This window comes from Rattus norvegicus, chromosome 9, assembly GCF_036323735.1.
Source record: "Rattus norvegicus strain BN/NHsdMcwi chromosome 9, GRCr8, whole genome shotgun sequence".
NCBI lineage: Eukaryota > Metazoa > Chordata > Mammalia > Rodentia > Muridae > Rattus > Rattus norvegicus.
The window spans coordinates 25,865,259-25,880,233 of record NC_086027.1 but is presented as its reverse complement, the minus strand read 5'-3'; the positions used below and the strand labels follow the sequence as shown (position 1 = coordinate 25,880,233).

At 41.8% G+C, this 14,975-nt stretch overlaps 1 protein-coding gene across 2 annotated transcripts in view; it reads right to left on the bottom strand.

Moving 5' to 3' along the window:
• The window catches only part of Opn5 (opsin 5), a 47,706-nt gene extending 33,082 nt beyond the window's left edge, over positions 1-14,624 (bottom strand). The window contains exons 1-3 of one of the 2 annotated variants that reach the window (NM_001389270.1): positions 14,472-14,624; positions 10,383-10,502; positions 741-911 (exon numbers count right to left, since the gene is read on the bottom strand). In NM_001389270.1, the coding sequence (NP_001376199.1) occupies positions 741-911; positions 10,383-10,502; positions 14,472-14,601 (421 nt within the window). In that variant the 5' untranslated portion in view covers positions 14,602-14,624. The remainder of the gene's footprint in view (positions 1-740; positions 912-10,382; positions 10,503-14,471) is intronic. The other variant, XM_039083542.2, reaches the window with a different exon arrangement.
• Between the last annotated feature and the right edge of the window lie 351 nt (positions 14,625-14,975).

Sequence of the window (14,975 nt, the reverse complement as noted above, 5' to 3'; positions counted from 1 at the left end):
TCGGTCCAAGCAGCTTTAGCCAAAGACAGTCACAACCATGCCCTGGTTAGGTCTGATTCTTACTATGAAAATTAAGTGCCCCCAAATTTTCTCCTGGATCAATAAATTCCCAGGATCCAAAGAAAAAACATACTAAAACTTGAATTAGTAAAATAGCCTAATCTTTAAAATATGGAGTTCTGGAAACTCCATTATTGCTGCCTCTCCAGGTCTTAGCTGCTCCATCTACCTACCAACACCACAAGAGACCTGCAGAGTCGTATTTCAGTGCGTGTATCCTTTCAGGTAGGAACATCTGTATGGCTCTCTAAACCTGGAGAACATTCTGGAATTCTCCATCTTTGAAACCTTAGAGAGCCTGAGTCCTAAAGAAAAAAACCATAGATAGCAGTTCTTATAATCACAAAAACTGAGTAGGTCATCAGCTAAATCCTGATCTTGTTCATTCGTTCTTTTCGTTTTTGGTTTTCGCATGAGGAAATGTGTAGACACTTCCGTATTTTACAACAGAAAGTGAGACATTTAAAAGCTGTAGGCATATTATAAAAGTAGGACTAAAGGACACATACATCAACACAGGTCAAATCTAAATAAACAATAGAACCAGAGAGGCTATGAATAAAAGGATTCTTGGTCACTGGAGTTATTAATAACCTTTATTTACTGTATAAAATATACACAGGTCTGACACTCAAATCATCTAACTTTCCTATCGGGGAACAAGGAACCTTCCCACTTACCATAAGACAGATAACAGATCTTCAGATAGCGGTCCAGGCTGACAGCAGTCATGGTAATCAGGCTTCCACAGCCAAAGAAAAATCCAGCCCATCCATACCAGCGGCAGCCAAACCAGCCAAACACCCAGCGGTGGCAGAAGCAAGAGATGATGGTGAATGGCTTGCCTACAACTAGAGCATCAAGCAGGCGTCAAAGGAGGATCCTTGCAGTTAAAACCTTCATGGGTTCACTCAACTCAGCTGGCCCTGCATTCCTACAGACACATTTCAAGGTGTGAGTATATATACACACAAACACACACACACACACACACACACACACACAAACATACATACACACAAACATACATACACACAAACACACACACACAAACATACATACACACAAACACACACATACATACACACACACAAACACACACATACATACACACACACAAACACACACACACAAACATACATACACACAAACACACACATACATACACATACACACAAACACACACATACATACACACACACACAAACACACACAAACATACACAAACATACACACACACACAATCATACATACACACACACACACACCCACTTACTTCATTACACAAAACTGATAGATTAGTAAAATTCTGGCAGTTCATTGATGGCCCACAGCAACCAAATGAAGACCCAACAGGTCTTGGTCACAGACATAAAGTGATCAAGCAGGAACTGGCCTGAAAGTTTCCTCCATGCTGGCTAGGCTTCATAGGGCGTAAAGGTGCCGTGCAGACTGCTGGGAGAGAATTGTCCTCAACAGCCCCACTCAGCTGTAGATCATGTGTTCAATAACAACCCATGAATCCACTTGTACACTAATGGATAATGCCACGATTATCATAGGAGTAACCAGCTACTTTCGAATTGGCTTCGAGGCTTGCTCCAGAAGTAGAGGAACTAACTGTCTGTGGAACTGGAACCCTAATCAAAAGCTGATGGCGTGGGAAGTCCTGGGCACTGGGAAGAAGCTACTAACGTTGACCTACTAAAGAGGCATGATCTGTCTTCTAAATAACTATGTTTTTCGCCATAGATTAACGTCGCTTTGTTCAGAAAACTGTCGCTTTGCAGTTAACAGTAGTGACTACAAGAATCACAGTTGACCAAAGTACTGAGAATAAATGACTGTTGAATGTCAGGCTGTAAGCGGGACATTTTTTGTTTTTGTTTTGTTTTTTTTGTTTTTTTTTTTCCGGAGCTGGGGACCGAACTCAGGGCCTTGCGCATGCTAGGCAAGCGCTCTACCACTGAGTTAAATCCCCAACCCCAAGCGGGACATTTTTAACACATCCCTTCTCGGGGAACAATTCAAAAGAAGGGGCAGAAAGAATGTAAGAGCTGCGGGAAGGACTAGGAAGCCATAAGGAGTGCTAACATAATTTGACATGTCCTGACATGACGTAATATGACTAACATTCCTGAGCTCGTGGCATACATGATTAGCTGTACTAGGTGAGCTAAGCTGGTCAACATCCTGTCATGGGAGGGAAGGGGATCACAGGTGTCCATCCCTTCCTGAAGAGTGATAAGTACTTAACGGCTGCTGAGGAAGGGAGAGATGTATCCTTCAGCGGTGTGCACTGGTAAGGGGGGACCAGGATTCTGTAAGCAATGCTAATATAATTCATTGAGACACACATACAAAAGATGTGACAGTAGAGAAAAGGCCGTTAGGGAAGTAGTAAGGAATTAGTGAGAAAGATGGGGAAACGAGAGGGGGTAATGAAGGAGTGAATTGATTTTAATAATATTATATACATGTATGTAGTGTCATATATTAATATATGCTAATAAAACCATTCAAAATTACCTTTCAACTATTTTTAAAATGTCACTGATTTTTTTTTCATGAACTAAGTTTGAAATTACCCTGAAAAGTTTTCATTCATCCCAATAGTCAAAGAACTTTTTTAAAGTTAAGTATTACTTTATTTACTATTGTAACTGTCTCAGAGAGATTGGGCTTCAAGGAGTACAATAGATGTGACCCTGAAGGGTGATGACAGCCATGTGATCCTTGCTAACATTTTATTAAAGTGGTTCATTTAAAAGATGGGGAAGAAGGACACTACATTTACAACAGAGCATCCAAGAGAAATTTTCTCCTAAAGCATACGTTTTCTAAGCTGATTTTTCCTCCTTGATTGTCTAGGACTGCATTGTTTTCCTCCTGTTCAAAATTAAATATTCAACTTTGAGTGTTGAACGAGTGTTCCAGGGAAAAAGGTTTTCTACGGTGACCTTCAAACATCTATTCAGCCACACTTATTGGCAGATTTATGTCTCGGCCTCCAAAGCAAACATACTTGGCTAGTCAAACGATACCCAACAAAGGGTACCAGCTCTAGTCTTTAATGGTGAATATTCAGAACGTTTACAAATTTTCCATTCAGAAAGCATCTTGTGCCCAGATGTATTGACTATATACTCTTGCTGGTGTTGTTACTCCACAGATTATGAAATATGCCTCATCTAAGTAGGAAAAAATAAAATAAGATTCCTTGTATACTCTTGGGACCCTTCCTCCTGTTGGGTTGCCTTGTCCAACCTCAGTGTGATGGTTTTTGCCTTGAGTGATGCATTTTGCTTTGTCATGTTTGGTTGTTTTCTCTTGGAGACCTGCTCTTTTCAGAAGGGAGATAAAGAGGGGTTAGCTAGGGGGAGAGGAGAGATGGGGGAGAGCTGGGAGGAATGACAGAGGGGAAACTGTGACCAGAATGCATATCAGGGAAGATTCTATTTTCAGTTATTAAAAAAAGGTTAAAGGTCTTAGATCAATAAATACTTCAGTGCCAAGAATTGGAACCTTTATGTACTGCGTCCACTAGCTTGTAAAGCGTGCTGATACTCCATTGTGTAGTCGCAGGAATAACAAGTAATTAATTACAGCTTTAAACTCATTTGATTGCTATTTCTTGTGTCATTACAACATCTAAGATTTACAGAATAATATTGAATAGATGTATCATAGTCGACATCCACCTATTGACTAATTCTTAAAGAGGTGTTTCTATTTGTTTCAGCTGGCGTAGCAACTCAGTTCGTAGAGTGTTTGCCTGGGGTACACAAGGTCCTGGTTCAATCTTCAGGGCACACAAATCAGATAATGTCGGCATTAGCCTGCCGCTGTAGGGTTTGGGAAGTAGATTCTGGAGGATCAGGGATTCAAATCAACCTGTACTACTTAGAGAGCTGGTTGACGTTTTGGGCTACCTGAGACTATGACTCAGAATGAAAGAAAGGGAGGGGGAGAGCGAGAGAGCAAAAGGGGGAGAGAGAGACCTTTAAATCTTTTATTATTGAATGTGATATTTTTTGCTGCCTTTTAATCAAAGATACCCCTTCATCATGCTAGCTTGTTAAGAATCTTTTAACCAGAAATACATATTAAGTTTTATTAAAAACTTTCCAATGCACCTTTCATGAATTTTTACACACTGTTCGTGAGTTTTCTGTCCTCGCTGAATGTGTTAAAACAATCACTCCTGCTGTGAGGGGTTGATACGGTTCCTAACACCAGATGTAACATCACACACTCAGAGTTAAGCCCTGAGAAGTGGGACTTGGGACAGGAAAGGGGGAGATCATCTATGCAGAAAAAGAAACCATGCCTTGAATTCAGGGCAAGGAGAGTAGAAGGCCACAGAGGTGTGTGACACTCATATTCTCTCAATCTGAACTTAAATTATACATATACATCATATACGTATATGCCATATGCATATGCATATACATTGTATGTACATATATATTACATATACATATACACATACAAGTACATATATTGTTTTCGGGAAAACAATACCATTCAAGATAAATGTGAGAAATGAAATTTGGGAATTGGAAGGAACTTTTCTAATACAATGATTTTTCAAATGCTCCCCCCTCCAGGAGTCTGTGAAGTGCCTCTCACAGCACAAATATATAGAGATAGATAGATAGATAGATAGATAGATAGATAGATAGATAGATAGATAGATAGATGATAGATAGATAGATAGATAGATAGATAGATAGATAGATAGTTGTGTGTGTCTACATGGCGAATATATATGTGTGTGTAGACTTGATATGTATATGTTTGCATGTAGACAGGCATGTGTGTGAGTGTGTGGAAGGTTGCACCATCTGTGCGTGACTCTGTGTGTGTGAGGCAAGACTGTCATGGAGAGGCCAACCTTCTTTCAATCAGGAAAAATATAATATCTTGTTTATGGTTAGTTTATGACATTATTTGAAGTCTTTTGGTTTTGTGTTTTACTGCTTTTGAACAGAGGACTAGAGGGCTGATGGAAAATATTAGGCTTAGGGAGGGGTAAGGGGGAGGGGAGAGGAGGGGAGGGAAGGGAAGGGAAGGGAAGGGAAGGGAGAATGAATGAAAACTATGGAAGACAGTTCTGCAAAACTCATTTCTTTGTACACTATTTCTAAAATCGAACAAAAATTGCTTACCAATCACTTCTTTAAGCTCTCCCATGTTTAGATTAAAACCAGGTTCCCATGTTCTCTTGCAATTTTTCCCTTTCTATTCATTCTTTGTCACACTTGTTCTGTTGATTTATGTCTTACTCAGATACAAGATAGCCATTTTAATCAATGTGAGGTTCAAACACCCGACAGCTATTAGTAAATTCGAGGTTCAATATGCTTACAACCAGGCCCCGAGAGAAGCGGGGAGTATGACAGAATGATAAATAGGAATTAGTGGGGTGAGGAAAAACAAGCAGAGATAGACAGGCATCGTTATTTTACATAAGGGTTTTTTTACATTGAGGTGGCACGAAGATCTGTAGCCTGAAAAGTCTTCAGGGCAGAAAAGACAGCAAACCCCAAAGCTTGCAGAGAATCCCCTGTGTGGAGGTCAAGGCAGAAGAAGAAATTAACGTGGCCTAAAGACAAGAACTAATATCCATGCTAGGTCTCCATCCAAAATGGCGTTTTTGTTTGTTTTGCTTTGCTTTGTTTTGTTGGGAGGGGGTGCAAACGTGTGTGTGTGTGTGTGTGTGTGTGTGTGTGTGTGTGTGTGTGTGTGCAAGACAGAGAGAGACAGAGAGACAGAGAGACAGGGAGAGAAGATGCATGCTGACGCACATGTATGTTTGTTTTGAAACAGGGCCTTATGCAGCCCAAACTGGCCTCAAACTTATTCTGTAGCTGAAGATACAGGGTGACCCCAGACTATTGAGCATTTTGCCTTCACCTCCCAAATGCTGGGATTGTGAGCTCTAACACTACACCCAGCCTGCAGTGGAGCCTCTGATGCGTCTCGGCAAGGTCATCTACAACAAATATCAATGTCTCTGTGTCTGTCTCTGTCTCCCTCCCTCTGTCACTCCCTCTCCCCCTCCTCTCTTCCACAGAGTGGAATGTTCCTCAGCCTGGTTCCCGATGGAGTCACTGCAGTTTGGTTTTCGTTGTGTTTTGCTTTGCTTTAGCTCTCATTGTCCAGGACTTCCAACCCCTAGGCCTGCTGATACAATTTGTCTGAAGGGAACGCAGGCACCGATTTACTTTCTCTAACTCTCTAGCTTACTCTACTACACATTCCTGAATAAGAGCATTTGTGCCTAAGACAACCTACATTAGTTGCATATATATGACACGTCTGATTCTAGAATCTGCTTCTTCAGTGTTTAGAATAGAATGCAGCTGGGTCAAAACTTTTAACTGAAAATCTATCCTGCCTAGAAGAAATCCAGGGATGAGAGATGGAGCAGAGATCGGGGGGAATGGCCAACCAATAACCACCGGCCCAACTTGAGACCCATCCCTTGAGCAAGCACCAATCGCTGACACTTTAATGATACTCTGTTATGCTTGCAGACAAGAGTCTGGCCTGGCTGTCCTCTGAGAGGCTCTACCCAGCAGCTGACTCAGACAGATGCAGACACCCACAGCCAAGTCCCCATGAGGCTTGGGGACTCTTATGGAAGAATAGGAGGAAGGATTGTGACCCCTAGGGAAATAGGAACTCCACAGGAAAACCAACTGAGTCAACTAACCTGAACCCTTGGGGCTCTCAGAGACTGAACCACCAATCAAAGAGCACACACCACAGGCTGAACCTAGGCTTCCCTACACACGTGTAGCAGATGTATAGTTTGGTCTTCATGTGAGTCCTGAACAACTGAGCGGGGACTATCACAAAAAAACTGTTGCCTCTCTGTGGGATATGTTGTTCTAACTGTGTTGCCTTGCCTGGCCTCAATGCGAGAGGATGGACCTAGTCTCAAAGACTTGATGTGCTAGGGTAGGGGGATGCCCAGGGGCCCCACCCATTCAGAGGAGAAGGGAATGGAGGAAGGTGTGTGGAAAGGGGTGACCAGGAGGAGGACTGTGAGAGGGATGAAAGTGAATAAGTAAAAAATAAAACTAAAATATTAAAAAATAAAGAATGCAGCTGGGTAAGGGAAAAAGACAATTTTTTTAGGATGTATTGGAAGAGTGTATTATAGACACTAAACGTGACCCAGATTTACCAAAGAAAGCTCAGGTGGAAGAAAACACCTTCTGGTGGATTCCTCTAAGCACACTGGCTGGGGAAGGGAGGATGTGCTTCCTGAGATCTCTAGAGCAGACTGGCAAGGCTGAAAGGAGTCTCCATGTATCAGACCAATTAAGAGCATTTTGTTTTAAATTCGCGTCTTGTCTGTGTCAGCCTTAAGCAGCAGTCAGCTATTACTCACTGGCGAAGGATGTAACTGAAATGACAGAGTTCACTAGGACAGACATTTTACACTCAGAACTAGGAAGGGAGCCTTAGGCGAGCAGATGGAGAAAAACCGAACCATGCCTGCTGCTCTACCGCCATCGCGTGGCAAGAGCGGAAATGGCAGGCCCTTTGCCGCCTTTCAACAAACCGCGTGGGTTCACACAGGGAAAGATGCTTACAGGACCTCTTTCTGCTTCTAATAGACAGTTACCACCCTCTAAAAATTGTTTGTGATATTGGAGTCTATCTGCACCCAGTAACGCCTTCTCAAGTAACCTGGAGCATGCAAACTCTCAGGAAGAGGGTAACACGTGCTATTTAATACTGCATCAATGGGTCGATGATAACTATTATTAAACTTGGTTGTTGTAAACTAGCAGCAGTAGAAAATTTGATTTATGAAGATGCACACTATTTTAAACGGGAGGCGAGAAACTGCTTTGTTAAAAAAAACTCAATGTAAAAGCAAAGACTTCAAAGACTCTTCCTCCCTCCCTAACAACCTGAGATAATAGCTAGATAACAACAGATTTTGAATCCAAATAAAGGGTAGGGTAGAGCCCAGTCAGCCCTGGAAGAAGATGACGCATACCCAGAATTACTCTTTCTTAAACAAATTATAGTTAAAGAAAGAATCTTGTAGCTCTTCTTTTCTGGGTTATCTGAAAAGTCTAAGAAGCAAGAGAAAAATCCAGAAGTTTTCTATTTGATCCACATAGTAACTTATCTGGAAATGCATGTGTGGAAATACGTGTGCGTGAGTGCGTACCTCTGTGTATCTGTATGTATGTATGTATGTATGTATGTATGTATGTATGTATCTCTGTGTGTTTCTGTGTGTATGATATGTTTGTATCTCTGAGTGTCTGTGTGTGTGGTGTGGTGTGTGTGCACATGTGTGTGCAGGTACACCCATTTGTTTATGCAAATGTGTAGGCCAAATGCTAATGTTAGTTGTCTTTCTCTATCAATCACTTGCCACCTTATGGGGGGCACTAGGGACTTTCAAAGATGCTGTTGTAGTCGAAGTCCCCCAATGTTTCTGTCTCCACTTCCCCAAGGTTGGAATTGCATGTATGTATTGTCACACTTATGGAGGCTGAGGATCCAACTCAGGTCTTCATGCTTTCACAGCAAAGTACTTTATCCACCGAGCTTCTCGGGCACTTATTAAACTCCCTGATATTAGTACGTTTAAGTGCCCCCCTGTAATGTTTTTATGCAGCCAACTTTAAGCATCATGGAGGAAGAAGCTTGTGGTGAGTCCTTAAGTTACAATTAAAATCACCGTTGTTCCAGCAGCTCTCGTAGTGACCTGTCACTGTCTTTGGCTGGAATTTCCCCTTTAAGATTCTATCATCTTACAGTTTATTTTCACCAGATTTCCACGATGGCGGGAAAGTAGCCACAGAGTGCAAAGCAGTGGGCGGTTAGAGTCTGGATCCATAGCCCTATGCACTCTTGAAGTATGGATGGGATGGTATCATGTATTGTCCAAAACTGTACCCTGAACACAACATCCCTGGGATAAAGCCTAACAGTGGGCTTGGAAAATGGCTCCAAGGGTAAAGTGCTTCTCATATAAGTGTGAGGACCCGAGTTTGAATCTTCAGCACCCATGTAAACACTAGGTGGCCAACCCATGGGAAACAGAGAGAATGGATTCCCTAAGGCAAACTGGTTAGCTAGAGAAACAAATTGGCAAGCTATACATTCAAGGGAGAAACCTTGCCTCAGTACATATGGAAGACAAGGACTGAGGAAAACAGCAATGTGTTGGCTTCTGGTTTACACACAACACACACACACACACACACACACACACATGTGGGCACACACATATGTGTGCCTACATGCACGTGAATATTCATGCACACAAAAATACACATGAATGTGTGCAACCAAGCAAAATTGCCCACATATGCACACCCACACATACATAACACATGTATATATTCAAGGAAAAAATAAGTGAAAAATAAAATATTTGACAAAAATAATCTAACAAAAGAGCCACATGCCTGTGACCCCACCACTCAGGGAAGGCAAGATGGTGAAGAGTTCAAGGTCATCCTCACCTACGTAGGAAGTCAGGGAACAGCCTGGGCTACAGGCTGTACAGGAGACCTTGTCTCAAAAGGAAAAAAAGAAAAAGAAACAGGTGGTCAGGAAAGAAAGAAAGAAAGAAACAAGGAAACAGGAAGAAAAAAGAAAGAAAGAAGGAAAGAAAAATAGAAAATAATTTTTGTTTTTCTTTTTCATAGAATGTATTTTGATCATTGTCTTCCCAACTCCTCCCAGATCCCTACCCACCCAGCTGGTGCTCTCTCTCTCTCTCTCTCTCTCTCTCTCTCTCTCTCTCTCTCAAAAGAAAACAAACACATGAAGGAAGAAAGAAAGAATGAAATGAAATGAAAACCAAACAAACAGAAAACAAGTAAGACCAAAATAAAATAAAATAAAAACTTTTTAAAAGCTCGCCAAAAAAACATGGAGTTTGTTTCGCTTTGGCTCACTGTTCTTAATCACAGGCCCTGCCTGCCCTGGAATGTGGCCCTCCACTGGAGAAAATTTAATCTTTTCCTTTGTTTCCAGGTATCAATTTGAAATAGCTTTCTCCCAGTTTTCTAGGGAGAAATGGACAGAGGTCCCATGCTTAGCCAAACATAATAAAGGCTCTCTTAATAAATATATTATTAAATAAAGTAAATAAAGTAAGAAGGTATCAGCTGGTCTCTTTAGCAGACATCTCATTGACTGGCTACAAACAGTGCAAAAACACTTTGTGACGGGAAGAAGCAGGCGGTAAGAACGTGAGCCCGGAGCCAGGGAGGGATTTAGAGTGGCTAACATCTTAAACCCATGAAGAAAGAGCAGCGTGGCTGAATTACCTGAAATCCCCAGATCACAGACTGCTAAATTAATAGTCATTATTTCCGCAGGTCTCAGCTTCTTCTTGCGTCTAGAAGACATATAAAGGACATACCCATTTCCAAATGTGGAGAGAATCCCTACAAAGAAAAATAAGATGTCCCGTCATTAAAATGAGGATTCACTTGCAGATGAAACACTTCAATTTGTTTTAAATGAACTCCACAGATTTAGAGGGTAATGAGAGGACACTAGATAAAATCTAAGTCGAGAAGATGAAGCAAGAGCATGGATTGTGAGTGACAGGCAAGGGATGGGTCGCCTCAGAAGGGGTAGGAGTCAGGAATTACAGGACTGAACTTACCCAGGCAGTGGAACCACTGACTTCTCGTTAGGCTCAGGAGGGTGTGGGAATCCCAATGGTCAGTTCTTGTACTGGCCCCAGGGCAGAGTGTTTTCCTCAGCCATTTTTATAAAGTATTGGCTTTATGTGACTCCCTCCCTTGGATAAGTGGAATCAACCCCTTAGCTATTTATGAGATCCTGCAAATAAAGTCAACCAAGAGAGGTGACTTCGTTGCCACTGTGGGCTCACGTAGGAGCACCGGCACGTGGGAGAGGTGTGGTCAGAGGTGGCTGCTGTGAGCCCTTGCAAGGAAGGGGTCGTCTCCTCCACACAGGCCCCAGGACTTAGATTCCTGCAGTGGAGTGGACCCTCACTCTCTGGAACACGGGATGCCTTCAGCTACCCCTGGACTAGCTGTCGAGGGTAAGTGCGGAACCACTGACAACTTAAGCATTGCCCTCCCACCAAGGAGAGAGAAAGTGACCCTCAACCCACCAGACCTGACAACAACGACAAACATGTGTTTCCCAAGTTGGAATATTCTTTTATTAATGACAAGTTGTTTGGGGCATCACAATGAAACTGTTCACAACTTCTTACAAACCCAGTTACAAAAAAAAAAAAAAAATCCAAAAAAAAAAATAGACCCATTATCTACTGACTGTATTTAAGAAAAGAATACACCTACTTCCATAGCTTAACATGTAGAGTAGATTTCCTCAGGGATCCTTGCTTCATTGTGTAGCTGTGTGTAAATGAGAATCTGGTACAGCTGCCTTCAGTAGTAAGGAATAAGCAAAGTATTAACAGGAGAGACCCAGAGTTTTCTGTTTAAACTTCTACTTTACTTCCTCCACCACAATTCATTTGAGGGGCCAAGGGGGGGGGAAAAATGTGTCTTCGCTGATGGTGTAAAACCACCAGGACCTGACTGCATTGTGCTTTTAGGGGATACTGACACTCTGGAGCCAAAGATGCTTAATGGTCCATGAAAGGCTCTTTAGCTTTCTTAAAGCAAATGGGGGAGGGGGGGGACTGAAGGGGTCGTGCAGTCCTAGAGCAAACCAGATAAAAGGCAACTCCTGATAAGAAACCGTCTAGCAAGGCACACTGGGAACAAAAAGTGCCAAAAAAAAAAAAAAGCAGCTCAAAAATAGTAAGACAAATTCCATCTATGTCATATCCCAAAAAAGTTAAGTATTTGCATGCAGTCAATCCAGAAAGCTCCTCCAACACCCTTTCACGAGCCAGCCTCTCTTGAGATTATTTCTTACTTGCGTTCTCTTAAACATTTTACTAACCCTATTTCATAGGGTTTCACCCAGTGCCCGTTGTGACTTTAAAAATAGTGAACTCTATGAAATGCCATGTTCAATTGTTTCCATGAGCAACCTTGTCTGCAGATGAGCATCAAAAGAAATCAGATATATTTTTCAGACTAAGGAAAACAAGATTAAGGCGATAGAGACTATTGGGGTGGACATCTTCTTCGATCATCAAAACACTGTATCTTTTGCGCATAGACAGGAGGAAAAGCCTTCCTCGTAGGCAATTAGTAGGTTTTAACTTGAAGAGTGGAGAGTGGCAAATGGGTCTCGTGTTTATTTCTCCTGCATACCAAACTAGGGTATCAATTTTCATTCTTCAGTTTCCCCTAAGATTCAAAGTATTTAATAAAAATGGCCAAGAATGTTGCTCTGTCCACTCTGGCTCCTTCAAAAGGATCTAGACAGGTGGCAAGCAGACATGGGTCTAGAAAGAAGAGTTTAAGTCTCTCCAACCTCATCCAAATCTGCCCTTCTTACTCATCCCAAATGATTATCCTGTGACTTCAACTTGTCTCCCTGATTCACCTAATGCTCCCTTCGCTTGGGGGCTCCCTTTCCAGCACCTATTCTTTAAGCTTCACTCCAGCACTTAAATCTGATTTTTGACTCCCTTGCCCCCAACATGCATTAAATGAGAATGTCTCTCATTTCCCATCAACACTGCTACACTCTCTTGCTAAAGTCCATCAAGCTAGGGAGGGGATGGGCTAATAGTTCTCCCACTGTTAGATTGCCTAGAGTCATTTATCTGGTTAAGGATGCTATTTTCAAAGCACCCCTTGCAACTCCATCAAACAAATTAAGTACAATTTGTGAAATGATTCCTCGTCTGCCTTTTCTGATCACTGAGCTTAATAAGACATGATACGAAGTTTATTTCAGGGGTCATTTATTCACTGCTCTGCCCCATCTACTTAAGAGTAGCAAAGAGTGGATACTTCATATATTTGTGTTCAAAAGGCCAAATTTAAGTTAAATGAAAAGTAGTCAAATGCTCACAGTAAGTACGAGGACCCTGGAAATTATTTTGCAACAGAGCATGTAATTCAACCTCATAAGTTCTGCCTCAAGTACTGACCATAGAGGGATCTATGGAACATTCTAATGTGGTTTTTCCAATTTCAGGAATTACATGAAATTCTTCGCAGTCATAAACAGATGAGAGAGGGAGGGGGAGAGAAATAGGGAGGGAGGGAGAGTGGAAGAAACAAAGAAAGGAGAGAGAGAGAAAGAGAGGTTGAGAAAGCAGGCTCGAACCAACATCTGAAATATTAAAGACACATAAACCTAAAGATGGGACCCACCTGCACACGGCTCGCCCAAATTTAATATCACTTTAAATTTAAAAAGTGCTGTAAGTATTTATTTTAAAGGCGGTACCACAGTGTAGCTCTGGCTGGCCCGGTATTCTCTTATCTAAACCAGGTTGGCCTCAAACTCATAGAGATCTACCTGCCTCTGACTCTCAAATGTTGGGCTTAAGGACATGTGCCACCATGCCCAGACCAAATGTCATTGGTGCAAAATGTCATTGGTGCAATCCAATAGAAGTATGATATAAACCAGAAGTGTGAGCTACACAGATATTCAGTTGTTTCGTTTTCTGGTAGCCACATTAAGCAACATAAAAGGACATAGAAAAGTTAGTTTTAATAATTTAATACTTAATCTACTAATCCATAAATTATGTAGAAATCTAATCCACAAACTCATAATCCATAAATTATGAGTTCAATGGACATTTTGTATTTCAAAGTATTAGTGAGATGTTTGTACATTATTTTCCAAGTACTAAGCCTTCAATAGGAGGCATGCATTTTTACTACAATATGCTCATTTGAAATGTAACAGTTTGTGTACTCAGAAGCCATGCAGCCATGGGTGGCTGCCGGTTTGAATAACACGGTCTAACATGAGACAGATTCAACCCTGTGTGAGTTATACATGAAACTCTTCTCACCCTAGGCAGAATTTCACTGATCACCAGAATAATTTCTATCTTCGCAGGACTGAGATGGTGCAACTTTTAAAGCTGTGTCTACCGTCACTGTTGTATTGGGCCAGAGTTCCCTCAGTTACGAGAGGAGGAAGCTAAAACAGATGGTGTCTGAGGGCCATTCTTTTTAAAAGAAAAACGATCTGTTATCCATTTTGATAACCAGAAAAGAAACCTACTAGTCAAGTGACCAAATGAAACAGCTTTGAGATAAAGAATTCACTATGAATGTTCTCTGGATTATTAATGAAATACTTGTCCCTAATGACAGCAGCAATCATTTTTTTTATGAAACACTGATTGACTGTCATAATGCCAAGCCACCTTCTCCACTCCTGCTAATAACCCATGTAAGTATCGGAATCATTTGTGCAAAATCAATGCAGCCTGTGAATTCTCTCAATGCAGCCTCCGACATAGAAACGTTAAGGAACCTTACCGATTATTGTTAGGTAAAAGCCAGCCACCAAATCCGCTTCCCAGGAAAGTTTGGAAGCAAAGGGGTCCTCGTCTCGAAGATAGTGGGGCAGGCGCTCATCCTGAGGCAGGGCAGTGTGGTTCAAGGCCATGCTGTCCTCACACCCCCAAGGGTCTGTAAAGCAAATCAGCAGAGATCTCAACAGACGTAAATACTAAGTCCGTGAATCTGCTCACAAACGCATCCCTTTCTATAAAACAAAAGGCATACACTCCCGGGCCCCACGGGTGATTGGTACCTAGTGGGGAGATGCTCACCGTTTTTTTTTTCTTAAATGACGTAAATACACCAACACGCAGTTGTTCAATTTGCAGTCTAGACAAGCCTGCATTTTCTCCTCAGGCTGCCTCTGAGGCTTTTCACACCTCCCCAGTGAATAAAAGGTTGAAAACTAGTTTGCCCTATTGCTCCCTAGCGAACTTTGTAAAGATCTGAAGTAGGAAATGTGGGCTCTATGTACGCTGA